The following is a 26926-nucleotide window of genomic DNA, read 5'->3' as shown; positions in this document are numbered from 1 at the left end:
TCTGTTAGCTGTTAGCTGCTGATCTACTGCTCTGTTACTCTGCTGCTCTGTTAGCTGTTAGCTGCTGATCTACTGCTCTGTTTCTCTGCTGCTCTGTTAGCTGTTAGCTGCTGATCTACTGCTCTGTTTCTCTGCTGCTCTGTTAGCTGTTAGCTGCTGATCTACTGCTCTGTTAGCTGTTAGCTGTTAGCTGCTGATCTACTGCTCTGTTTCTCTGCTGCTCTGTTAGCTGTTAGCTGCTGATCTACTGCTCTGTTTCTCTGCTGCTCTGTTTCTCTGCTGCTCTGTTAGCTGCTGATCTACTGCTCTGTTACTCTGCTGCTCTGTTAGCTGTTAGCTGCTGATCTACTGCTCTGTTTCTCTGCTGCTCTGTTAGCTGTTAGCTGCTGATCTACTGCTCTGTTACTCTGCTGCTCTGTTTCTCTGTTAGCTGCTGATCTACTGCTCTGTTACTCTGCTGCTCTGTTAGCTGTTAGCTGCTGATCTACTGCTCTGTTGCTCTTCTGCTCTGTTAGCTGTTAGCTGCTGATCTACTGCTCTGTTAGCTGTTAGCTGTTAGCTGCTGATCTACTGCTCTGTTTCTCTGCTGCTCTGTTAGTTGTTAGCTGTTAGCTGCTGATCTACTGCTCTGTTTCTCTGCTGCTCTGTTAGCTGTTAGCTGCTGATCTACTGCTCTGTTTCTCTGCTGCTCTGTTAGTTGTTAGCTGTTAGCTGCTGATCTACTGCTCTGTTACTCTGCTGCTCTGTTAGCTGTTAGCTGTTAGCTGCTGATCTTCTGCTCTGTTTCTCTGCTGCTCTGTTAGCTGTTAGCTGTTAGCTGCTGATCTACTGCTCTGTTTCTCTGCTGCTCTGTTAGCTGTTAGCTGCTGATCTGCTGCTCTGTTGCTCTGCTGCTCTGTTAGCTGTTAGCTGTTAGCTGCTGATGTACTGCTCTGTCTCTCTGCTGCTCTGTTAGCTGTTAGCTGCTGATGTACTGCTCTGTCTCTCTGCTGCTCTGTTAGCTGTTAGCTGCTGATCTACTGCTCTGTTACTCTGCTGCTCTGTTAGCTGTTAGCTGTTAGCTGCTGATCTACTGCTCTGTTACTCTGCTGCTCTGTTAGCTGTTAGCTGCTGATCTGCTGCTCTGTTGCTCTGCTGCTCTGTTAGCTGTTAGCTGTTAGCTGCTGATGTACTGCTCTGTCTCTCTGCTGCTCTGTTAGCTGTTAGCTGCTGATGTACTGCTCTGTCTCTCTGCTGCTCTGTTAGCTGTTAGCTGCTGATCTACTGCTCTGTTAGCTGTTAGCTGCTGATCTACTGCTCTGTTACTCTGCTGCTCTGTTAGCTGCTGATCTGCTGCTCTGTTTCTCTGCCTCTCTGTTAGCTGTTAGCTGCTGTTCTGTTTACAGCCTTGTGGTGAGGGATCACTGCTGCTCTGTTAGCTGTTAGCTGCTGCTCTGTTTCTCTGCTGCTCTGTTAGTTGTTAGGTGTTAGCTGCTGATCTACTGCTCTGTTTCTCTGCTGCTCTGTTAGCTGTTAGCTGTTAGCTGCTGATCTACTGCTCTGTTACTCTGCTGCTCTGTTAGCTGTTAGCTGCTGATCTGCTGCTCTGTTTCTCTGCTGCTCTGTTAGCTGTTAGCTGCTGATCTGCTGCTCTGTTTCTCTACTGCTCTGTTAGCTGTTAGCTGCTGATCTACTGCTCTGTTAGCTGTTAGCTGCTGAACTACTGCTCTGTTAGCTGTTAGCTGTTAGCTGCTGATCTACTGCTCTGTTACTCTGCTGCTCTGTTAGCTGTTAGCTCCTGATCTGCTGCTCTGTTTCTCTGCCTCTCTGTTAGCTGTTAGCTGCTGATCTACTGCTCTGTTAGCTGTTAGCTGTTAGCTGCTGATCTACTGCTCTGTTAGCTGTTAGCTGTTAGCTGCTGATCTGCTGCTCTGTTTCTCTGCCTCTCTGTTAGCTGTTAGCTGCTGATCTGCTGCTCTGTTTCTCTGCCTCTCTGTTAGCTGTTAGCTGCTGTTCTGTTTACAGCCTTGTGGTGAGGGATCACATATGTAAACAAAGATCTCAATCAACTCTGTGTGGTTGCGTTCTCCTCACAATCACACATGCTATGCGACAAAGCCCTTCAAGCGTAAACAAAAACAGTGAAATGTTGATTCCAGTCGGCTTGTGTAGTAAACCCTGTAATAAGCGTGTGTCTCTGTGTGTGGCTCTGTGTCTGTGTTGTCTAGAGAGTGGCGGGTCTCTGTGTGAGGCTCTGTGTCTGTGTGAGGCTCTGTGTCTGTGTGAGGCTCTGTGTCTGTGTTGTCTGGAGAGTGGCGGGTCTCTGTGTGAAGCTCTGTGTCTGTGTGAGGCTCTGTGTCTGTGTGAGGCTCTGTGTCTGTGTGAGGCTCTGTGTCTGTGTGAGGCTCTGTGTCTGTGTGTGAGGCTCTGTGTCTGTGTGAGGCTCTGTGTCTGTGTGAAGCTCTGTGTCTGTGTTGTCTGGAGAGTGGCGGGACTCTGTGTGAGGCTCTGTGTCTGTGTGAAGCTCTGTGGTCTGTGTTGTCTGGAGAGTGGCGGGTCTCTGTGTGAGGCTCTGTGTCTGTGTTGTCTGGAGAGTGGCGGGTCTCTGTGTGAGGCTCTGTGTCTGTGTGAGGCTCTGTGTCTGTGTTGTCTGGAGAGTGGCGGGTCTCTGTGTGAGGCTCTGTGTCTGTGTTGTCTGGAGAGTGGCGGGTCTCTGTGTGACGCTCTGTGTCTGTGTGAGGCTCTGTGTCTGTGTGTGGCTCTGTGTCTGTGTTGTCTGGAGAGTGGCGGGTCTCTGTGTGAGGCTCTGTCTCTGTGTGAGGCTCTGTCTCTGTGTGAGGCTCTGTCTCTGTGTGAGGCTCTGTCTCTGTGTGAGGCTCTCTGTCTGTGTGAGGCTCTGTGTCTGTGTGAGGCTCTGTGTCTGTGTGAGGCTCCGTGTCTGTGTGAGGCTCTGTCTCTGTGTGAGGCTCTGTGTCTGTGTGAGGCTCTGTCTCTGTGTGAGGCTCTGTGTCTGTGTGTGAGGCTCTGTGTCTGTGTGTGAGGCTCTGTGTCTGTGTGAAGCTCTGTGTCTGTGTGAGGCTCTGTGTCTGTGTGAGGCTCTGTGTCTGTGTATGAGGCTCTGTGTCTGTGTGTGAGGCTCTGTGTCTGTGTGAGGCTCTGTGTCTGTGTTGTCTAGAGAGTGGCGGGTCTCTGTGTGAGGCTCTGTCTCTGTGTGAGGCTCTGTGTCTGTGTGAGGCTCTGTGTCTGTGTGAGGCTCTGTGTCTGTGTGAGGCTCTGTGTCTGTGTGTGAGGCTCTGTGTCTGTGTGTGAGGCTCTGTGTCTGTGTGAAGCTCTGTGTCTGTGTGAGGCTCTGTGTCTGTGTGAGGCTCTGTGGTCTGTGTGAAGCTCTGTGTCTGTGTGAGGCTCTGTGTCTGTGTGAGGCTCTGTGTCTGTGTGAGGCTCTGTGTCTGTGTGAGGCTCTGTGTCTGTGTGTGAGGCTCTGTCTCTGTGTGAGGCTCTGTGTCTGTGTGAGGCTCTGTGTCTGTGTGAGGCTCTGTGTCTGTGTGAGGCTCTGTGTCTGTGTGTGAGGCTCTGTCTCTGTGTGAGGCTCTGTCTCTGTGTGAGGCTCTGTGTCTGTGTGAGGCTCTGTGTCTGTGTTGTCTAGAGAGTGGCGGGTCTCTGTGTCTGTGTGAGGCTCTGTGTCTGTGTGAGGCTCTGTGTCTGTGTGAGGCTCTGTGTCTGTGTGAGGCTCTGTGTCTGTGTGAGGCTCTGTCTGTGTGAGGCTCTGTCTGTGTGAGGCTCTGTGTCTGTGTGAGGCTCTGTGTCTGTGTGAGGCTCTGTGTCTGTGTGAGGCTCTGTGGTCTGTGTGAAGCTCTGTCTCTGTGTGAGGCTCTGTGTCTGTGTGAGGCTCTGTGTCTGTGTGAGGCTCTGTGTCTGTGTGAGGCTCTGTGTCTGTGTGTGAGGCTCTGTCTCTGTGTGAGGCTCTGTCTCTGTGTGAGGCTCTGTGTCTGTGTGAGGCTCTGTGTCTGTGTTGTCTAGAGAGTGGCGGGTCTCTGTGTCTGTGTGTGAGGCTCTGTGTCTGTGTGAGGCTCTGTGTCTGTGTGAGGCTCTGTGTCTGTGTGAGGCTCTGTGTCTGTGTGAGGCTCTGTGTCTGTGTTGTCTAGAGAGTGGCGGGTCTCTGTCTCTGTGTTGTCGCCCGGTCTTCATTAACAGTCAGCAGGAGAACTCTTACTGTGGTTCTTCTTCTCTCTTCTGAATTTGGTGCCACACCAACGCGCTGTCCAGAGAGTTAGACAGTTCTCCGCACTGAGACGGAGAAAGGCATCAATGTCACATTTAACCTCATACTAATTTATCGCTTCATTATCTAGAATGTGAAATGTGATTATTAGCCCGCTATGTTGGTTTTACGTTGTGTCGTCTCTTCTCATCTCTCTAAATCGCCGTGGGCCTCAGCCTCCATTCTGTTCCAGCCTCTCTCTCTCTCTCTCTCTCTCTGTCTCTCTCTCTCTCTCTGTGTCTCTCTCTCTCTCTCTCTCTCTCTCTGTCTCTCTCTCTCTCTCTCTCTCTCTCTCTCTCTCTCTCTCTCGCTCTCTCTTCCTCTCTCTCTCTCTCTCTCTCTCTCTCTCTCTCTCTCTCTCTCTCTCTCTCTCTCTCTCTCTCTCTCTCTCTCTCTGTCTCTCTCTCTCTCTCTCTCTCTGTCTCTCTCTCTCTCTCTCTCTCTCTCTCTCTCTCTCTGTGTCTCTCTCTCTCTCTCTCTCTCTCTCTCTCTCTCTCTGTGTCTCTCTCTCTCTCTCTCTCTCTCTCTCTCTCTCTCTCTCTCTCTCTCTCTCTCTCTTCTGTGTGTCCTGGGAATCTCGTAATCACAGGAGAGGCTTGATCAAACACTCCCTCCTGCCTTTTGGGGACTTGACTTGACTCCTTCTCAGTGGAAGAAAGCTCTGTTGATGTGTATAACAGCCATGCTCCCTGTCTGTCCATGTCCCTCAGGAATCTGTCTGTCCTTTAGGTGAACACCTGTCTGTCTGTCTGTCTGTCTGTCTGTCTGTCTGTCTGTCTGTCTGTCTGTCTGTCTGTCTGTCTGTCTGTCTGTCTGTCTGTCTGTCTGTCCGTCCGTCCGTCCGTCCGTCCGTCCGTCCGTCCGTCGTCCGTCCGTCCGTCCGTCCGTCCGTCCGTCTGTCTGTCTGTCTGTCTGTCTGTCTGTCTGTCTGTCTGTCTGTCTGTCTGTTCCTCTCCTCCATATAATAATATTTAACCTTTATTTAACCAGGTAGGCCAGTTGAGAACAAGTCCTTTATTTAACCAGGTAGGCTAGTTGAGAACAAGTCCTTTATTTAACCAGGTAGGCTAGTTGAGAACAAGTCCTTTATTTAACCAGGTAGGCCAGTTGAGAACAAGTCCTTTATTTAACCAGGTAGGCTAGTTGAGAACAAGTCCTTTATTTAACCAGGTAGGCCAGTTGAGAACAAGTCCTTTATTTTACCAGGTAGGCCAGTTGAGAACAAGTCCTTTATTTAACCAGGTAGGCTAGTTGAGAACAAGTCCTTTATTTAACCAGGTAGGCCAGTTGAGAACAAGTCCTTTATTTAACCAGGTAGGCCAGTTGAGAACAAGTCCTTTATTTAACCAGGTAGGCCAGTTGAGAACAAGTCCTTTATTTAACCAGGTAGGCTAGTTGAGAACAAGTCCTTTATTTAACCAGGTAGGCTAGTTGAGAACAAGTCCTTTATTTAACCAGGTAGGCTAGTTGAGAACAAGTCCTTTATTTAACCAGGTGGGCTAGTTGAGAACAAGTCCTTTATTTAACCAGGTAGGCCAGTTGAGAACAAGTCCTTTATTTAACCAGGTAGGCTAGTTGAGAACAAGTCCTTTATTTAACCAGGTAGGCTAGTTGAGAACAAGTCCTTTATTTAACCAGGTAGGCTAGTTGAGAACAAGTCCTTTATTTAACCAGGTAGGCTAGTTGAGAACAAGTCCTTTATTTAACCAGGTAGGCTAGTTGAGAACAAGTCCTTTATTTAACCAGGTAGGCTAGTTGAGAACAAGTCCTTTATTTAACCAGGTAGGCTAGTTGAGAACAAGTCCTTTATTTAACCAGGTGGGCTAGTTGAGAACAAGTCCTTTATTTAACCAGGTAGGCTAGTTGAGAACAAGTCCTTTATTTAACCAGGTAGGCTAGTTGAGAACAAGTCCTTTATTTATCCAGGTAGGCTAGTTGAGAACAAGTCCTTTATTTAACCAGGTAGGCTAGTTGAGAACAAGTCCTTTATTTAACCAGGTAGGCCAGTGGAGAACAAGTCCTTTATTTATCCAGGTAGGCTAGTTGAGAACAAGTCCTTTATTTAACCAGGTAGGCTAGTTGAGAACAAGTCCTTTATTTAACCAGGTGGGCCAGTTGAGAACAAGTCCTTTATTTAACCAGGTAGGCTAGTTGAGAACAAGTCCTTTATTTAACCAGGTAGGCTAGTTGAGAACAAGTCCTTTATTTAACCAGGTAGGCTAGTTGAGAACAAGTCCTTTATTTAACCAGGTGGGCCAGTTGAGAACAAGTCCTTTATTTAACCAGGTAGGCTAGTTGAGAACAAGTCCTTTATTTAACCAGGTAGGCTAGTTGAGAACAAGTCCTTTATTTAACCAGGTAGGCCAGTTGAGAACAAGTCCTTTATTTAACCAGGTAGGCCAGTTGAGAACAAGTCCTTTATTTAACCAGGTAGGCCAGTTGAGAACAAGTTCTCATTTACAACTGCGACCTGGCCAAGATAAAGCAAAGCAGTGTGACACAGACAACAACACAGAGTTATACATGGAATAAAACAAACATACAGTCAATAATACAGTAGAAAAAAATAAAGTCTATATACAGTGTGTGCAAATGGCGTGAGGAGGTAAGGCAATAAATAGGCCATAGTAGCAAAGTAATTACAATTTAGCAGATTAATATTGGAGTGATAGATGAGCAGATGATGATGAGCAGATGATGGTCTGTAAGTAGTGGTACTGGTGTGCAAAAGAGCAGCAAAGTAAATAAAAACAATATGGGGATGAGGTAGGTAGATTGGATGGGCTATTTACAGATGGACTATGTACAGCTGCAGCGATCGGTTAGCTGCTCAGATAGGTGATGTTTAAAGTTAGCGAGGGAAATAAAAAGTCTCCAGCTTCAGCGATTTTTGCAATTCGTTCCAGTCACTGGCAGCAGAGAGCTGGAAGGAAAGGCGGCCAAAGGAGGTGTTGGCTTTGGGTATGACCAGTGAGACATACCTGCTGGAGCGCGTGCTATGGGTGGGTGTTGTTATCGTGACCAGTGAGCTGAGATAAGGCGGAGCTTTACCTAGCATAGACTTATAGATGACCTGGAGCCAGTGGGTCTGGCGACAAATATGTAGCGAGGGCCAGCCGACTAGAGCATACAGGTCGCAGTGGTGGGTGGTATAAGGGGCTTTGGTGACAAAACGGATGGCACTGTGATAGACTGCATCCAGTTTGCTGAGTAGAGTATTGGAGGCTATTTTGTAAATGACATCGCCGAAGTCGAGGATCGGTAGGATGGTCAGTTTTACGAGGGTATGTTTGGCAGCATGAGTGAAGGAGGCTTTGTTGCGAAATAGGAAGCCGATTCTAGATTTAATTTTGGATTGAAGATGCTTAATATGAGTCTGAAAGGAGAGTTTACAGTCTAGCCAGACACCTAGGTATTTGAGTCAGAACCGTCCAGAGTAGTGATGCTAGTCGGGCGGGCGGGTGCGGGCAGCAAACGGTTGAAAAGCATGCATTTGGTTTTACTAGCGTTTAAGAGCAGTTGGAAGCCACAGAAGGAGTGTTGTATGGCATTGAATCTCGTTTGGTGGTTAGTTAACAAAGGGCCAGATGTATACAGAATGGTGTCGTCTGCATAGAGGTGGATCAGGGAATCACCCGCAGCAAGAGCGACATTTGAGAAACCAAGGCTGTTGAGTCTGCAGATAAGAATGCGGTGATTGACAGAATCGAAAGCCTTGGCCAGGTCGATGAAGACGGCAGCACAGTATTGTCTTTTATCGATGGTGGTTATGATATCGTTTAGGACCTTGAGCGTGGCTGAGGTGCACCCATGACCAGCTCGAAAACCGGATTGCACAGCGGAGAAGGTACGGTGGGATTCGAAATGGTCAGGGATCTGTTTATTAACTTGGCTTTCAAAGACTTTAGAAAGGCAGGGCATGATGGATATAGGTCTGTAACAGTTTGGGTCTAGAGTGTCACCCCCTTTGAAGAGGGGAAGCTTTCCAATCTTTAGGATCTCGGACGAAATGAGAGGTTGAACAGACTGGTAATAGGGGTTGCAACAATGGCGGCGGATAGTTTTATAAAGAGAGGGTCCAGATTGTCTAGCCCGGCTGATTTGTATGGGTCCAGGTTTTGCAGCTCTTTCAGAACATCAGCTGTCTGGATTTGGGTGAAGGAGAAGCTGGGGAGGTTTGGGCAAGTAGCTGCAGGGGGTGCGGAGCTGTTGGCCGGGGTTGGGGTAACCAGGAGTAAAGCATGGCCAGCCGTAGAGAAATGCTTATTGAAATTCTCGATTATCATGGATTTATCGGTGGTGACAGTGTTTCCTAGCCTCAGTGCAGTGGGCAGCTGGGAGGAGGTGCTCTTATTCTCCATGGACTTTACAGTGTCCCAAAACTTTTTGGAGTTAGAGATACAATATGCAAATTTCTGTTTGAAAAAGCTAGCCTTTGCTCTCCTGACTGACTGCGTGTATTGGTTCCTGACTTTCCTGAAAAGTTGCATATCGCGGGGGCTATTCGATGCTACTGCAGTCCGCCACAGGATGTTTTTGTGCTGGTCAAGGGCAGTCAGGTCTGGAGTGAACCAAGGGCTAAATCTGTTCTTAGTTCTACATTTTTTGAAAGGGGAACGCTTATTTAAGATGGTGAGGAAATTACTTTTCAAGAATGACCAGGCATCCTCGACTGACGGGATGAGGTGAATATCCTTCCAGGATACCCGGGCCAGGTCGATTAGAAAGGCCTGCTTGCAGAAGTGTTTTAGGGAGCAGTTGACAGTGATGAGAGTTGGTCGTTTGACCGCTGACCCATAACGGATGCAGGCAATGAGGCAGTGATCACTGAGATCCTTATTGAAAACAGCAGAAGTGTATTTATAGGGTGAGTTGGTCAGGATGATATCTATGAGGGTGCCCATGGTTACAGATTTAGGGTTGTACCTGGTGGGTTCCTTGATCATTTGTGTGAGATTGAGGGCATCTAGCTGTCATGTCCTGACCAGTAAAACTTGTAGTATGGCAGGGGGTTGTTTTTGTGTGTTTTGGGGTTGATTTGTTTAGAGGGGATTTGTTCTAGATTTCATTTTCTATGTTCATTTTCTATGTTGTGTCCGAGTATGGTTTCCAATCAGAGGCAGGTGTCTTTCGTTGTCTCTGATTGGAAGCCATACTTAGGCAGCCTGTTTTTTCCTTTGGGTTTGTGGGTAGTTGTTTTCCGTTTCACCTGCGCCTTGGTCCTCTTTCATCAACGCATGTGACACTAGTTTAGATTGAGGGTGCCCATGGTTACGGATTTAGGGTTGTACCTGGTAGGTTCCTTGATAATTTGTGTGAAATTGAGGGCATCTATCTTAGATTGTAGGACTGCCGGGGTGTTAAGCATGTCCCAGTTTAGGTCACCTAGCAGCACGAGCTCTGAAGATAGATGGGGGGTAATCAATTCACATATGGTGTCCAGGGCAACAGCTGGGAGCTGAGGGGGGTTTATAACAGGCGGCAAGGTTGAGAGACTTGCTTCTGGAGAGATTCATTTTTGAAATTAGAAGCTCGAACTGTTTTGGCACAGACCTGGAAGGTATGACAGAACTTTGCAGGCCATCTCTGGAGTAGATTGCAACTCCTCCCCCTTTGGCAGTTCTATCTTGACGGAAATTGTTGTAGTTGGGTATGGAAATCGCAAAATGTTTGGTGGCCTTCCTAAGCCAGGATTCAGACACGGTTAGGACATCAGGGTTGGCGGAGTGTGCTAAAGCAGTGAATAAAACAAACTTAGGGAGGAGGCTTCTGATGTTAACATGCATGAAACCAAGGCTTTTACGGTTACAGAAGTCAACAAATGAGAGCGCCTGGTGACACACATGGCCTGGGTTAACCTCTTCATCACCAGAGGAACAGAGGAGGAGTAGGATAAGGGTACGGCTAAAGGCTATAAGAACCTGGGGAATGGGAGCGGTGCTGGGGGCAGCAGGGCCTGGGTTAACCTCTACATCACCAGAGGAGGAGTAGGATGAGGGTACGGCTAAAGGCTTTAAGAACCTGGGGAATGGGAGTGGTGCAGGGGGCTGCAGTGCCTGGGTTAACCTCTACATCACCAGAGGAACAGAGGAGGAGTAGGATGAGGGTACGGCTAAAGGCTATAAGAACCTGGGGAATGGGAGTGGTGCAGGGGGCTGCAGTGCCTGGGTTAACCTCTACATCACCAGAGGAACAGAGGAGGAGTAGGATGAGGGTACGGCTAAAGGCTATAAGAACTGGTCGTCTAGTGCGTTGGGGACAGAGAATAAAAGGAGCAGATTTCTGGGCGTGGTAGAATAGATTCAGGGCATAATGTACAGACAGGGGTATGGTGGGGTGAGGGTACAGTGGAGGTAAACCCAGGCACCGAGTGATGATAAGAGAAGTTGCATCTCTGGACAGGCTAATTATGCTGGGTGAGGTCATCACATGTGTGGGAGGTGGGACAAAGGAGGTATCTAAGGCATGTACAGTGGGACTAGGGGCTCCGCAGTAAACTAAAACAATGATAAATACCCTAAACAACAGTATACAAGGCATATTGACATTTGAGAGAGACATAAAGCGAGGCTTTAAGCAAACACAGGTGTTGATTGGGAGAGCTAGCTAAGGCAACAACGGGTAAGACAACAAGAGCTAATCAGCTAAGACAACAACAACAGGTAAAATGGCGATGAAGGTCGGTTAACTACACGCAGGACCTGAGTTCGGGGCTGTACCGTGATTACCGTGATTAATGGACAGTCCAGCAGGCATCAGCTATGTAGCCAAGTGATCATAGGGTCCAGGGGGCAGCAATAGATGGAACAGGGAAGCCGCGGGGTAGTCGTTACTAAGCTAGCACGCGGGAGACTCAGTGTTTAAAGTTAGCAGGCCGGGGTAAGTAGAAGAGTCTGCTTCGACGTTCGGCAAAGAGCGGATGGAGTTAAGTCGGCGGACCAGTCGTGGTGGTACGGCGGGGCGCCGTGTCAACAAAGGGTCCGGGCCAGATGACGAAAGAGGTAATTGTAGTTGTAGTAATTTCGTTTGCTAGCCGGGAGATGCGCCTGGCTCGCGGCTAACTGGTTCTAGCTTCGGGCCAGGGACGTTTGCCACTATAGCCACTCGTTAGCACCTAGCTAGCAGCGATGATCCGATGCAAAGGTCCAGAGCTTACGGCAAGGATCCGGTGGAGTGGTGGATTCTAGCCGTGTTGGGGTAGAGTCCGGGAGGAATCAGCTGAGTAACCGGGTGATCACAGAGTAGACCGGGAGGTGGGCCTGGCTCAGGGCTAGCTTCGGGGCAGGGTCACTCGGTGGCAACTAGCTAGCTGGGATGATCAGGAGTAATGGTCCAGGGTTTACGGCAAGAATCCGGCGTTGTAGTGGAGAAAACAGTCCGATGCTGGCAAATATTTCTTTTTTAAACGGCTGGTGTCTGTGCAGAAGGAAAGGCCGCTAACAATGGCTAAATAGCTAGTAGCTAATTAGCTGGTTAGCCTCTGATGGAGGTTCTGGCTATAAGGTCAAAAAAAATAGCGGATCCTTGTAACATTAAGTGAAGCGGGTTACCGAAGGTATATTTAATTAATAAATGGAAGACGAAAAATACAAAAGTACACGAGAGGAGGACAAACCACATCTGCACTACTACGCCATCTTGGAACCAAATCTTTCTGTCTGTCTCGTCCGTCTGTCCCGTCTGTCTCGTCCGTCCGTCAGTCCATCTCCCTCAGGAGTCTTTCTGTCCCTTAGGTGAACATCTGTCTGTCTGTCTGTCTGTCTGTCTGTCTGTCTGTCTGTCTGTCTGTCTGTCTGTCTGTCTGTCTGTCTGTCTGTCTGTCTGTCTGTCTGTCTGTCTGTCTGTCTGTCTCACGTATAACAATGTCTGTCTGTCTGTCTGTCTGTCTGTCTGTCTGTCTGTCTGTCTGTCTGTCTGTCTCTCCTGCTCCTTCAGGGATTAACTGTCTCTCTCTCTACCCAGGTGAATGTCTGTCTGTCTGTCTGTCTGTCTGTCTGTCTGTCTGTCTGTCTGTCTGTCTGTCTGTCTGTCTGTCTGTCTGTCTGTCTGTCTGTCTGTCTGTCTGTCTGTTCCTCTCCTCCAGGTATTAACTGTCTGTCTCTCTCTCTACCCAGGTGAACACCTGCGTGTGTGTTCTCAGGGCTACACCTGTTGTACGTCCGACATGGAGGAGAAACTGGGGCAGCAGAGCAAGCTGGAGTTTGAGAACCTGGTGGAGGACACCAGTCAAACACTCAGGACAACCTTGGTGTCCAGACATCAACAGTTTGACGGTAAGACAGACACGACTAGCTGGGGTTTTCTTGTCTGTCATTGTGTGTCCTGATCTCCGTAGCAAAAAAGGTCGGAGCTCATTTTGGATATCAGCTGACTCCATTGCTGTTATTGTACCCAGTAAGCAGTTGGTACAAAAGTGGATGTTATTGGAAACGCCCCGCCTATCTAGTGATGGGGGGGGGGGGAACACTGAGTTGTGAACCCTGACGTGTCTGTGAAATGGAACTGGTGACCTCACTGGGCAAAGTCTAGTTCCTCACTCACACCGTGAATCTGTTGTCCTGCTACCTCACACCGTGAATCTGTTGTCCTGCTACCTCTCACACCGTGAATCTGTTGTCCTGCTACCTCACACCGTGAATCTGTTGTCCTGCTACCTCACACCGTGAATCTGTTGTTCTGTCAGGGAGGGAGGAGGTGAGATGGAGAGGGTAGAGTGTGGAGGGGAGGGAGGGAGGAGGTGAGATGGAGAGGGTGGAGTGTGTCAGGGAGGGAGGAGGTGAAGTGGAGAGGGGGGAGGGAGGAGGTGAGATGGAGAGGGTGGAGTGTGGAGGGGAGGAAGGAGGTGAGATGGAGAGGGTAGAGTGTGGAGGGGAGGGAGGAGGTGAGATGGAGAGGGTGGAGTGTGTCAGGGAGGGAGGAGGTGAAGTGGAGAGGGGGGAGGGAGGAGGTGAGATGGAGAGGGTAGAGTGTGGAGGGGAGGGAGGGAGGAGGTGAGATGGAGAGGGTGGAGTGTGTAGGGGAGGGAGGAGGTGAGATGGAGAGGGTAGAGTGTGTCAGGGAGGGAGGAGGTGAGATGGAGAGGGTGGAGTGTGTAGGGGAGGGAGGGAGGAGGTGAGATGGAGAGGGTGGAGTGTGGAGGGGAGGGAGGAGGTGAGATGGAGTTAGGAGGTGAGATGGAGAGGGTGGAGCGTGTCGTAGAGGGAGGAGGTGAGATGGAGAGTGTAGAGGTGAGGGAGGAGGTGAGATGGAGAGGGTAGAGGTGAGATGGAGGGAGGAGGTGAGATGGAGGGAGGAGGTGAGGGAGGAGGTGAGGTGGAGGGAGGAGGTGAGATGGAGGGAGGAGGTGAGAGAGGCGGTGAGATGGAGGGAGGAGGTGAGATGGAGAGAGGAGGTGAGATGGAGAGGGTAGAGGTGAGGGAGGAGGTGAGATGGAGGGAGGAGGTGAGATGGAGGGAGGAGGTGAGATGGAGAGGGTAGAGGTGAGGGAGGAGGTGAGATGGATGGAGGAGGTGAGGGAGGAGGTGAGATGGAGGGAGGAGGTGAGATGGAGGGAGGAGGTGAGGGAGGAGGTGAGGTGGAGGGAGGAGGTGAGATGGAGGGAGGAGGTGAGAGAGGCGGTGAGATGGAGGGAGGAGGTGAGATGGAGAGAGGAGGTGAGATGGAGAGGGTAGAGGTGAGGGAGGAGGTGAGATGGAGGGAGGAGGTGAGATGGGAGGGAGGAGGTGAGATGGAGAGGGTAGAGGTGAGGGAGGAGGTGAGATGGATGGAGGAGGTGAGGGAGGAGGTGAGATGGAGGGAGGAGGTGAGATGGAGGGAGGAGGTGAGATGGAGGGAGGAGGTGAGATGGAGAGGGTAGGGGAGGGAGGAGGTGAGATGGAGGGAGGAGGTGAGATGGAGGGAGGAGGTGAGATGGAGAGGGGCTGGAGTGTGGCAGGGGAGGGAGGAGGTGAGATGGAGAGGGTGGAGTGTGGAGGGGAGGGGAGGGAGGAGGTGAGATGGAGAGGGTTAGAGTGTGTCAGGGAGGGAGGGAGGAGGTGAGTTGGAGAGGGTGGAGTGTGTCAGGGAGGGAGGAGGTGAGATGGAGAGGGTGGAGTGTGGAGGGGAGGGGAGGGAGGAGGTGAGATGGAGAGGGTAGAGTGTGTCAGGGAGGAGGGAGGAGGTGAGATGGAGAGGGTAGAGTGTGTCAGGGAGGGAGGGAGGAGGTGAGTTGGAGAGGGTAGAGTGTGTCAGGGAGGGAGGAGGTGAGATGGAGAGGGTGGAGTGTGTCAGGGAGGGAGGGAGGAGGTGAGATGGAGAGGGAGGAGGTGAGGGAGGAGGTGAGAGAGGAGGTGAGATAAACCGGCCTATCAAAGCACTTCTTGGTGGTGATGGAAGTGCAGAGCTAAGAGTCGCTGGTCATTCAGTCGGGCACAGCGACGATAGTGGACATCTCGGAGCAGGTGACCATAGAGGCCTGAGCCACAGAGAGATTGGACATGTCAGACAACACAAACAGCCAGCTGGTCCTGGGGATGCTGAGAGCACGGCTAGAGATGCCGTCTGGGCCGGCAGCCCTGTGATGGTTGACTCATATGAATATTCATTCAGAAGAGGGTTATGGGTTGGGGTAATGAGAGGCCATGGGGCCACCTAGGAAGGTAGTAGGGTTTAGACTACTCTGTCACCTCTCTCTAATTTCTCTCTCTCCTCTCTGCCCTCTCTCCTCCTCGCTGTCTCCTCTCGCTCCTCTGTCCTCTCTCTCATCTCTCCTACTCTCTCCTCTGTCCCTTCTCTCCTCTCTCTAATCTCTCCTCTGTCCTCTCTCCTCTCTCTAATCTTTCCCCTCCTCTCCTCTGTCCTCTGTCCTCTCTCTAATCTCTCCTCTGTCCTCTCTCCTCTCTCTAATCTCTCCTCTGTCCTCTCCTCTCTCCTCTCTCTCCTCTGTCCTCTCTCCTACTCTCTCCTCTCTCTCCTCTCTCCTCTCTCCTCTCTCCTCCTCTCTCCTCTCTCTAATCTCTCCTCTCTCTCCTCTGTCCTCTCTCCTCCCTCTGTAGTCTCCCTCCCCTCTGTATCCTCTCTCTCCTCCCTCTGTCGTCTCCCTCCCCTCCCTCTCCATCTCTCTCCTCCCTCTGTAGTCTCCCTCCCCTCCCTCTCCTCTCTCTCCTCCCTCTGTAGTCTCCCTCCCCTCTGTCTCCTCTCTCTCCTCCCTCTGTAGTCTCCCTACCCTCCCTCCCCTCTGTCTCCTCTCTCTCCTCCCTCTGTAGTCTCCCTCCCTCCCTCCCCTCCCTCTCCTCTCCCTCCTCCCTCTGTAGTCTCCCTCCCCTCCCTCTCCTCTCCCTCCTCCCTCTGTAGTCTCCCTACCCTCCCTCTCCTCTCTCTCCTCCCTCTGTAGTCTCCCTCCCCTCCCTCTCCTCTCTCTCCTCCCTCTGTAGTCTCCCTCCCCTCCCTCTCCTCTCTCTCCTCCCTCTGTAGTCTCCCTCCCCTCTGTCTCCTCTCTCTCCTCCCTCTGTAGTCTCCCTCCCCTCCCTCTCCTCTCTCTCCTCCCTCTGTAGTCTCCCTCTCCTCTCTCTCCTCCCTCTGTAGTCTCCCTACCCTCCCTCCCCTCTGTCTCCTCTCTCTCCTCCCTCTGTAGTCTCCCTCCCCTCCTCTCCTCTCTCTCCTCCCTCTGTAGTTTCCCTCCCCTCTGTCTCCTCTCTCTCCTCCCTCTGTAGTCTCCCTCCCCTCCCTCCCTCTCCTCTCTCTCCTCCCTCTGTAGTCTCCCTCCCTCTCTCCTCCTCTGTAGTCTCCCTCCCCATCTCTCCTCCTCTGTAGTCTCCCTCCCTCTCTCTCCTCCTCTGTAGTCTCCCTCTCCTCTCTCTCCTCCCTCTGTAGCCTCCCTCCCCTCTGTCTCCTCTCTCTCCTCCCTCTGTAGTCTCCCTCCCCTCCTCTCCTCTCTCTCCTCCCCTCTGTAGTCTCCCTCCCCTCTGTCTCTCTGTCTCTCTCTCTCCTCCCTCTGTAGTCTCCCTACCCTCCCTCTCCTCTCTCTCCTCCCTCTGTAGTCTCCCTCCCCTCTGTCTCCTCTGTCTCCTCTCTCTCCTCCCTCTGTAGTCTCCCTCCCCTCCATCCCCTCTGTCTCCTCTCTCTCCTCCCTCTGTAGTCTCCCTACCCTCCCTCCCCTCTGTCTCCTCTCTCTCCTCCCTCTGTAGTCTCCCTCCCCTCCCTCTCCTCTCTCTCCTCCTCTCTGTAGTCTCCCTCCCCTCCCTCTCCTCTCTCTCCTCCCTCTGTAGTCTCCCTCCCCTCCCTCTCCCTCTCTCTCCTCCCTCTGAAGTCTCCCTACCCTCCTCTCCTCTCTCTCCTCCCTCTGTAGTCTCACTCCCCTCTGTCTCCTCTCTCTCCTCCCTCTGTAGTTTCCCTCCCCTCCCTCTCCTCTCTCTCCTCCCTCTGTAGTCTCCCTCCCCTCCCTCCCCTCTGTCTCCTCTCTCTCCTCCCTCTGTAGTCGCCCTCCCCTCCCTCTCCTCTCTCCTCCCTCTGTAGTCTCCCTCCCCTCCCTCTCCTCTCTCTCCTCCCTGTGTAGTCTCCCTCCCTCTGTCTCCGATGCTCTCCTCCCTCTGTAGTCGTCCCGACCGCCTCCTCTCTCTCCCCTTCCCTCTGTAGTCTCCCTCCTTTCTCTCTCCCACTCTCCTCCCTCTGTAGTCTCCCTCCCCTCCCTCTCCTCTCTCTCCTCCCTCTGTAGTCTCCCTCCCCTCTGTCTCCTGTCTCTCTCCTCCCTCTGTAGTCTCCCTCCCTCTCCTCTCTCTCCTCCCTCTGTAGTCTCCCTCCCTCTCCTCTCTCTCCTCCCTCTGTAGTCTCCCTACCCTCCCTCTCCTCTCTCTCCTCCCTCTGTAGTCTCCTCCCCTCTGTCTCCTCTCTCTCCTCCCTCTGTAGTCTCCCTACCCTCTCTCCCCTCTGTCTCCTCTCTCTCCTCCCTCTGTAGTCTCCCTCCCTCCCTCTCCTCTGTCTCCTCTCTCTCCTCCCTCTGTAGTCTCCCTCCCCTCTGTCTCCTCTGTCTCCTCTCTCTCCTCCCTCTGTAGTCTCCCTCCCCTCCTCTCCTCTCTCTCCTCCCTCTGTAGTCTCCCTACCCTCCTCCCTCTGTCTCCTCTCTCTCCTCCCTCTGTAGTTTCCCTCCCCTCCCTCTCCTCTCTCTCCTCCCTCTGTAGTCTCCCTCCCTCCCTCTCCTCTCTCTCCTCCCTCTGTAGTCTCCCTCCCCTCCCTCTCCTCTCTCTCCTACCTCTGTAGTCTCCCTCCCCTCCCTCTCCTCTCTCTCCTCCCTCTGTAGTCTCCTACCCTCCCTCCCCTCCCTCTCCTCTCTCTCCTCCCTCTGTAGTCTCCCTACCCTCCTCCCCTCCTCTCCTCTCTCTCCTCCCTCTGTAGTCTCCCTCCCCTCTGTCTCCTCTGTCTCCTCTCTCTCCTCCCTCTGTAGTCTCCCTCCCCTCCCTCTCCTCTCTCTCCTCCCTCTTTAGTCTCCCTCCCCTCCCTCTCCATCTCTCTCCTCCCTCTGTAGTCTCCCTCCCCTCCCTCTCCTCTCTCTCCTCCCTCTGTAGTCTCCCTCCCCTCTGTCTCCTCTCTCTCCTCCCTCTGTAGTCTCCCTCCCCTCCCTCTCCTCTCTCTCCTCCCTCTGTAGTCTCCCTCCCCTCGTCTCCTCTGTCTCCTCTCTCTCCTCCCTCTGTAGTCTCCCTCCCCTCCCTCTCCTCTCTCTCCTCCCTCTGTAGTCTCCCTCCCCTCCCTCCTCTCTCTCCTCCCTCTGTAGTCTCCTCCCCTCTGTCTCCTCTCTCTCCTCCCTCTGTAGTCTCCCTCCCCTCCCTCTCCTCTCTCTCCTCCCTCTGTAGTCTCCCTCCCCTCTGTCTCCTCTGTCTCCTCTCTCTCCTCCCTCTGTAGTCTCCCTCCCCTCCCTCTCCTCTCTCTCCTCCCTCTGTAGTCTCCCTCCCCTCCCTCTCCTCTCTCTCCTGCCTTTGTAGTCTCCTTCCCCTCCCTCCCCTCCCTCTCCTCTCTCTCCTCCCTCTGTAGTCTCCCTACCCTCCCTCCCCTCCCTCTCCTCTCTCTCCTCCCTCTGTAGTCTCCCTCCCCTCTGTCTCCTCTGTCTCCTCTCTCTCCTCCCTCTGTAGTCTCCCTCCCCTCCCTCTCCTCTCTCTCCTCCCTCTGTAGTCTCCCTCCCCTCCCTCTCCTCTCTCTCCTCCCTCTGTAGTCTCCCTCCCCTCCCTCTCCTCTCTCTCCTCCCTCTGTAGTCTCCCTCCCCTCCCTCTCCTCTCTCTCCTCCCTCTGTAGTCTCCCTCCCCTCCCTCTCCTCCCTCTCCTCCCTCTGTAGTCTCCCTCCCCTCCCTCTCCTCTCTCTCCTCCCTCTGTAGTCTCCCTCCCCTCCCTCTCCTCTCTCTCCTCCCTCTGTAGTCTCCTTCCCCTCCCTCCCCTCCCTCTCCTCTCTCTCCTCCCTCTGTAGTCTCCCTACCCTCCCTCCCCTCCCTCTCCTCTCTCTCCTCCCTCTGTAGTCTCCCTCCCCTCTGTCTCTCTGTCTCCTCTCTCTCCTCCCTCTGTAGTCTCCCTCCCCTCCCTCTCCTCTCTCTCCTCCCTCTGTAGTCTCCCTCCCCTCCCTCTCCTCTCTCTCCTCCCTCTGTAGTCTCCCTCCCCTCCCTCTCCTCTCTCTCCTCCCTCTGTAGTCTCCCTCCCCTCCCTCTCCTCTCTCTCCTCCCTCTGTAGTCCCCTCCCTCCCCTCCTCTCCTCCTCTCCTCCCTCTGTAGTCTCCCTCCCCTCCTCTCCTCTCTCTCCTCCCTCTGTAGTCTCCCTCCCCTCTGTCTCCTCTCTCTCCTCCCTCTGTAGTCTCCCTCCCCTCCCTCTCCTCTCTCTCCTCCCTCTGTAGTCTCCCTCCCTCTGTCTCCTCTGTCTCCTCTCTCTCCTCCCTCTGTAGTCTCCCTCCCCTCCCTCTCCTCTCTCTCCTCCCTCTGTAGTCTCCTTCCCCTCCCTCCCCTCCCTCTCCTCTCTCTCCTCCCTCTGTAGTCTCCCTACCCTCCCTCCCCTCCCTCTCCTCTCTCTCCTCCCTCTGTAGTCTCCCTCCCCTCTGTCTCCTCTGTCTCCTCTCTCTCCTCCCTCTGTAGTCTCCCTCCCCTCCCTCTCCTCTCTCTCCTCCCTCTGTAGTCTCCCTCCCCTCCCTCTCCTCTCTCTCCTCCCTCTGTAGTCTCCCTCCCCTCCCTCTCCTCTCTCTCCTCCCTCTGTAGTCTCCCTCCCCTCCCTCTCCTCTCTCTCCTCCCTCTGTAGTCTCCCTCCCCTCCCTCTCCTCCCTCTCCTCCCTCTGTAGTCTCCCTCCCCTCCCTCTCCTCTCTCTCCTCCCTCTGTAGTCTCCCTCCCCTCTGTCTCCTCTCTCTCCTCCCTCTGTAGTCTCCCTCCCCTCCCTCTCCTCTCTCTCCTCCCTCTGTAGTCTCCCTCCCCTCTGTCTCCTCTGTCTCCTCTCTCTCCTCCCTCTGTAGTCTCCCTCCCCTCCCTCTCCTCTCTCTCCTCCCTCTGTAGTCTCCCTACCCTCCCTCCCCTCCCTCTCCTCTCTCTCCTCCCTCTGTAGTCTCCCTCCCCTCTGTCTCCTCTGTCTCCTCTCTCTCCTCCCTCTGTAGTCTCCCTCCCCTCCCTCTCCTCTCTCTCCTCCCTCTGTAGTCTCCCTCCCCTCTGTCTCCTCTGTCTCCTCTCTCTCCTCCCTCTGTAGTCTCCCTCCCCTCTGTCTCCTCTCTCTCCTCCCTCTGTAGTCTCCCTCCCCTCCCTCTCCTCTCTCTCCTCCCTCTGTAGTCTCCCTCCCCTCCCTCTCCTCTCTCTCCTCCCTCTGTAGTCTCCCTCCCCTCCCTCTCCTCTCTCTCCTCCCTCTGTAGTCTCCCTCCCCTCCCTCTCCTCCCTCTCCTCCCTCTGTAGTCTCCCTCCCCTCCCTCTCCTCTCTCTCCTCCTCTGTAGTCTCCTTCCCCTCCCTCTCCTCTCTCTCCTCCCTCTGTAGTCTCCCTCCCCTCCCTCTCCTCTCTCTCCTCCCTCTGTAGTCTCCCTACCCTCCCTCCCCTCTGTCTCCTCTCTCTCCTCCCTCTGTAGTCTCCCTCCCCTCCCTCTCCTCTCTCTCCTCCCTCTGTAGTCTCCCTCCCCTCCCTCTCCTCTCTCTCCTCCCTCTGTAGTCTCCCTCCCCTCTGTCTCTCCTCTCTCCTCCCTCTGTAGTCTCCCTCCCCTCTGTCTCTCCTCTCTCCTCCCTCTGTAGTCTCCCTCCCCTCTGTCTCCTCTCTCTCCTCCCTCTGTAGTCTCCCTCCCCTCCCTCTCCTCTCTCTCCTCCCTCTGTAGTCTCCCTCCCCTCCCTCTCCTCTCTCTCCTCTCTCTCCTCCCTCTGTAGTCTCCCTCCCCTTCTCCCACGTTGCAGGGTTTGAGTCCATCCCTCCTTCATTCCACATGCCCTCATTTCTGCCCCGTTATTTATAGTAGCCCATTTAGAACCCTTTATCAGTGCTGTTGATTACCGACGGCCTCTCCGATGCATTATTGAGTAATCCTGATGCTGGAAAGTGACTGTAGCTCCACGTCAAGATTAAGTTAGCTAGCCGCACTGGGATTAAGTTAGTCCAGGGATCCAGAGATTTCTCTCAATCTCTTTTAGTAGGCTGAGTCTGATCTGTAGCGGCATTCCCAAATGGCTCCCCTATGGACCCTGGTCAAATGTAGTGCACTATCTAGGGTGATAGGATGCCATTCTAAAGTAGTGCACTACCTAGGGTGATAGGATGCCGTTCCAAAAGTAGTGCACTATCTAGGGTGATAGGATGCCGTTCTAAAGTAGTGCACTATCTAGGGACTAGGATGCCATTTGGGATGCATGCCTATTCCTGTTCTAGTCGGTGTGTTTTCTATATCACCACATCATCTCTGATATTAATGTGTTTTCTATATCACCACATCATCTCTGATATTAATGTGTTTTCTATATCACCACATCATCTCTGATATTAATGTGTTTTCTATATCACCACATCATCTCTGATATTAATGTGTTTTCTATATCACCACATCATCTCTGATATTAATGTGTTTTCTATATCACCACATCATCTCTGATATTAATGTGTTTTCTATATCACCACATCATCTCTGATATTAATGTGTTTTCTATATCACCACATCATCTCTGATATTAATGTGTTTTCTATATCACCACATCATCTCTGATATTAATGTGTTTTCTATATCATCTCTGATATTAATGTGTGTTCTATATCACCACATCATCTCTGATATTAATGTGTTTTCTATATCATCTCTGATATTAATGTGTTTTCTATATCACCACATCATCTCTGATATTAATGTGTTTTCTATATCATCTCTGATATTAATGTGTTTTCTATATCACCACATCATCTCTGATATTAATGTGTTTTCTATATCACCACATCATCTCTGATATTAATGTGTTTTCTATATCACCACATCATCTCTGATATTAATGTGTTTTCTATATCACCACATCATCTCTGATATTAATGTGTTTTCTATATCACCACATCATCTCTGATATTAATGTGTTTTCTATATCATCTCTGATATTAATGTGTGTTCTATATCACCACATCATCTCTGATATTAATGTGTTTTCTATATCATCTCTGATATTAATGTGTTTTCTATATCACCACATCATCTCTGATATTAATGTGTTTTCTATATCATCTCTGATATTAATGTGTTTTCTATATCATCACATCATCTCTGATATTAATGTGTTTTCTATATCATCTCTGATATTAATGTGTTTTCTATATCATCACATCATCTCTGATATTAATGTGTTTTCTATATCACCACATCATCTCTGATATTAATGTGTTTTCTATATCACCACATCATCTCTGATATTAATGTGTTTTCTATATCACCACATCATCTCTGATATTTGTGTGTTTTCAATCACATTTTTCACACTATACTAGGTGTATTTTTTGGGGGGGGAAATTAAATATGGAAATGTATTGACTGTACCGTTAAAATAATGGAAATATTGGAAATATTTTCACTTCTAAACGTCTATATGTCACGTTGTTCTGTGTGTTTGTTTTCATTTAAGGAAATATGGAGCTAAATTAACGCTGCAAGCAGCATTGCCGGGGTTCAAGCTAGGTACTGTTATTCATTGTTGGTACATTTTTTAATTACATTTTTTTTCAACCTTTATTTAATCAGGTAGGCCAGTTGAGAACAAGTCCTTTATTTAACCAGGTAGTCTAGTTGAGAACAAGTCCTTTATTTAACCAGGTAGGCTAGTTGAGAACAAGTCCTTTATTTAACCAGGTAGGCTAGTTGAGAACAAGTCCTTTATTTAACCAGGTAGACTAGTTGAGAACAAGTCCTTTATTTAACCAGGTAGGCTAGTTGAGAACAAGTCCTTTATTTATCCAGGTAGGCTAGTTGAGAACAAGTCCTTTATTTAACCAGGTAGGCTAGTTGAGAACAAGTCCTTTATTTAACCAGGTCGGCTAGTTGAGAACAAGTCCTTTATTTAACCAGGTAGGCTAGTTGAGAACAAGTCCTTTATTTAACCAGGTCGGCTAGTTGAGAACAAGTCCTTTATTTAACCAGGTAGGCTAGTTGAGAACAAGTCCTTTATTTAACCAGGTCGGCTAGTTGAGAACAAGTCCTTTATTTAACCAGGTAGGCTAGTTGAGAACAAGTCCTTTATTTAACCAGGTAGGCTAGTTGAGAACAAGTTCTCATTTACAACTGCGACCTGGCCAAGATAAAGCAAAGCAGTTCGACAAAAACAACAACACAGAGTTACACAAGGAATAAACAAAACATACAGTCAATAATACAGTATAAAAATAAGTCTATATACAATGTGAGCAAATGGAGTAAGGAGGTAAGGCAATAAATAGGCCAATAGTGGCGAAGTAATTACAATTTAGCAATTTACACTGGAGTGATAGATGTGCAAATGAGGATGTGCAAGTAGAAATACTGGGGTGGAAAAGAGCGGAAAAACTAAAACACATATGGGGATGAGGTAGGTAGATGGTTGGATGGGCTATTTACAGATGGGCTACGTACAGCTGCAGCGATCGGTGAGCTGCTCTGACAGCTGAGGCTTAAAGTTAGTGAGGGAGATTAAAGTCTCCAACTTCAGCTAAATATTTACCAGGAAACATTCTTAAGCAAATAACACAAGCTTTAATTGAGAGTCAAGTGAACTACTGTTCAGTGGTCTGGGGAAAATGCATCAGCAAGTGAAGTTAGGAGGCTGCAGATTGAACAGAACAAAGCAGCAAGGATTGTTTTACGGTGGAGATATATGGTTTTTCTGTTGCAGTCATACGCAATGTTCTTGGTTGGTCATCAATCGACAAGATAATTGAAAAAAATAAAACATGCTTATTTTATTTCATAATATACATCATTTAAAACGGCCAAGTACAATTCACAACGGTAATCAGTTGGTAAGAGACAGACATTCAGTAAATACCAGGAATAGATTGTCCACCATCGATGCGTTATCGGAAAAGAGAAATGGGCAAAAGAACATTTCGATTTAGAGCAATAAAGAAATTGAATAAATTAACTGAGCAAATCAGAAACCTTTTCAATATATACCATTTAAACATTATTTTAAAACAATTTAAATATAATACACAGAAATGTTGTGGGATTACAGTAGATGAAGAATCCATATTTTTTTTAGATAGATTATTTATTGGTTTATTATGTTAGTATATTATGTATGTTTTGTAATAGTGTGTTATATGTGAAAATGTGTTCGTATATAAATTGTATTTTAATATTTAAGGACTCTTGGAAGATTAGTCCAAATGGGGACTAAAAGAGATCCAAATCAACTCAACTATTGTGGCTGACTAATGGTTATTGTGGCTAGCTTCACATAGGTCTCAGTACAACATGCTGACAGCAGTGTAAATGTTATGTCTGAATCTTTTAGTGAAACTGTTATCCTCGTTTCTAAACCTCAATTCCATTAGCGCCCTATGTCTTTCATGAAGTTTGGTGGTCTGTCACAAATACACTTAGTAAAAGAGACTTGTAGGCCTAAGAAATGTGAAGTAACGTTAGGCGGCTAACCGTACTACCTATGTCTAAACATAGCTAGCTAGCAGGCTAAAATGAAATGAGCTAGCTAGCTACTACCTAACCAATAATTGAGCTCAAGTTGTGGCACTGCCTGTCAAAGTCTCAGAAACACGGGGAGAAATCATAAATAACTTAGATGAATCATAAATATCATAAAGTCTCAGAAACACGGGGAGAAATCATAAATAACTTAAGACGAAACCACTTGTAAACTGCCCGAATCGGTCAATTTACCACAACTAAGAGTTTAGAAGCGTGATGCTCAACTTCCCCACTGTTTTTGGTCCTGTATCTATCTCATTGTAACTGTAGGAATCGTGTACATACGCAGCTAATGTGTGTGAGTCTTAAGTCTTACATCTCGCTATCGTCGCAATATCTGTTGTGCTGCTTGTGCAACGTCACATTGCTGCTGCTAAGTAACACCGTTACTAAGTAACACCGTTACTTAGCTAGCTCGTTGGCTAGCTAGGTTGCTAACGTAGCTATTTAGCTACTAACTATAGCCTCGGTGGCTAACGCTAGCTACCTTCATAATACAGCAACAGTAGCCTATCTAAGCTACAGTATTAATAGCCTCTGACACTAACGTTACCCACTAAGTTAAATCTAAAAAATATGACCAGCTCAGATACAACGGATACCATTATTAGCCACAACCACCCACGCACATCGACCGTGTTAACTGATGTCGGCTAGCTAGCCAACCTAGCTATAGCTAGTTATTACCTAGCTAGTTAGCTACCGTTAGCTACCGTTAGCATGTTAGCTACACAGTATCCACCAACAAAACATATAACACACGGTGAAAATAGCAACAAACAGAACTATATTTCATTTGAAATCATCACAGAAGCTTAACACTTCCTTTTTTTGGTATAACTTCACATCGTTAGCCCACCTTTTATTTATTTATTTTATTTCACCTTTATTTAACCAGGTAAATAAATAAATAGATACAGTAGGGGTAGTAGGGGAAGCGGTAGTTGTATGGGCTAAATTATAGATGGGCTATGTACAGGTGCAGTAATCTGTGACCTTGGCTCACAGGTGTGCAGAGCAGAACTATGATTTAGAAGTGTTGTCTTGTCTTTTCATCGCAGACCATGTGTGGTTAGAATACTTTCTTTTTCTTTTGGGCTGTTGACAACCAACGTAAATGGACTGGTCTGTCAATATGTGTGACTGTGTGGTCCAGGATATGTCTATGTGACTGTGTGGTCCAGTATATGTGACTGTGTGTCCAGTATATGTCTATGTGACTGTGTGGTCCAGTATATGTCTATGTGACTGTGTGGTCCAGTATATGTCTATGTGACTGTGTGTGTGGTCCAGTATATGTCTATGTGACTGTGTGGTCCAGTTTATGTCTATGTGACTGTGTGGTCCAGTATATGTCTATGTGACTGTGTGGTCCAGTATATGTCTATGTACCCATTCCCATATAGATGAGCTACTGTTTTCGACATTTTCCACTGATGTTAATGACTTTAAAAGTCCGCTTCCCCAGAACCTCTGGACCGAAAAACTCCCAATTTTGTATATAGCATCTATCCACAAACTTGTCCTGAAGCCACTCCTGCGTTGTCTTGGCTGTGTTCTTAGGGTCGTTGTCCTGTTGGAAGGTGAACCTTCACCCCAGTCTGAGGTCCTGAGTGCTCTGGAGCAGGTTTTCATTAAGGATTTCTCTGTACTTTGCTCCGTTCATCTTTGCCTCGATCCTGACTAGTCTTCCAGTCTCTGCTGTTGAAAAGCATCCCCACAACATGATGCTGCCACCGCCATGCTTCACTGTAGGGACGATGCCAGGATGGTGCCAGGTTTTCTCCAGATGTGACACTTGACATTCAGCCTTGGTTTCATCAGACCAGAGAATCTTGTTTCTCATGGTCTGAAAGTCTTTAGGTGCCTTTTGGGAAACTCCAAGCGGGCTGTCATGTGTTTTTTACTGAGGAGTGGCTTCCATCTGGCCACTCTACCATAAAGGCCTGATTGGTGGAGTGTTTCAGAGATGGTTGTCCTTCTGGAATGTTCTCCTTTCTCCACAGAAGAACTCTGGAGCTCTGTCAGAGTGACCATCGGGTTCTTGGTCACCTCCCTGACCAAGGCCCTTTCTCCCTCCCTGATTGGTCAGTTTGGCCGGGGCGGCCAGCTCTAGGAAGAGTCTTGGTGGTTCCAAACTTCTTCCATTTAAGAATGATGGAGGCCACTGTGTTCTTGGGGACCTTCAATGCTGCAGAAATGTTTTTGTACCCTTCCCCAGATCTGTGCCTCGACACAATCCTGTCTTGGCGCTCTACGGACAATTCCTTTGACCTCATGGCTTGGTTTTTGCTCTGACATGAACTGTCAACTGTGGGACCTTATATAGACAGGTGTGTGCCTTTCCAAATCATGTCCAATCAATTGAATCTACCACAGGTGAACTCCAATCAAGTTGTAGAAACATCTCAAGGATGATCAATGGAAACAGGATGCACCTGAGCTCAATTTCCAGTCTCATAGCCAAGGGTCTGAATACTGATGTAAATAAGCTGTTTTCTGTTTTTAAATGTCTAAACTGGTTTTCGCTTTGTCATTATGGGGTTATTGTGATGTCATTATGGGGTATTGTGATGTCAT

At 49.6% G+C, this 26926-nt stretch overlaps 1 protein-coding gene across 1 annotated transcript in view; it reads left to right on the top strand.

Annotated features, from left to right (window-relative positions):
* LOC106575051 (glypican-6) overlaps positions 1-26926 on the top strand; it is a 277451-nt gene that overhangs the window by 46610 nt on the left and 203915 nt on the right. The window contains exon 2 of the mRNA XM_082962444.1: positions 12352-12510. Within this exon, the coding sequence (XP_082818570.1) occupies positions 12352-12510 (159 nt within the window). The remainder of the gene's footprint in view (positions 1-12351; positions 12511-26926) is intronic.

The sequence above is a fragment of the Salmo salar genome, chromosome 16 (assembly GCF_965601325.2).
Source record: "Salmo salar chromosome 16, fSalSal1, whole genome shotgun sequence".
Taxonomy (NCBI): domain Eukaryota; kingdom Metazoa; phylum Chordata; class Actinopteri; order Salmoniformes; family Salmonidae; genus Salmo; species Salmo salar.
The sequence above is the reverse complement of the archived record's forward strand: the minus strand, read 5'-3'. Positions and strand labels throughout refer to the sequence as shown.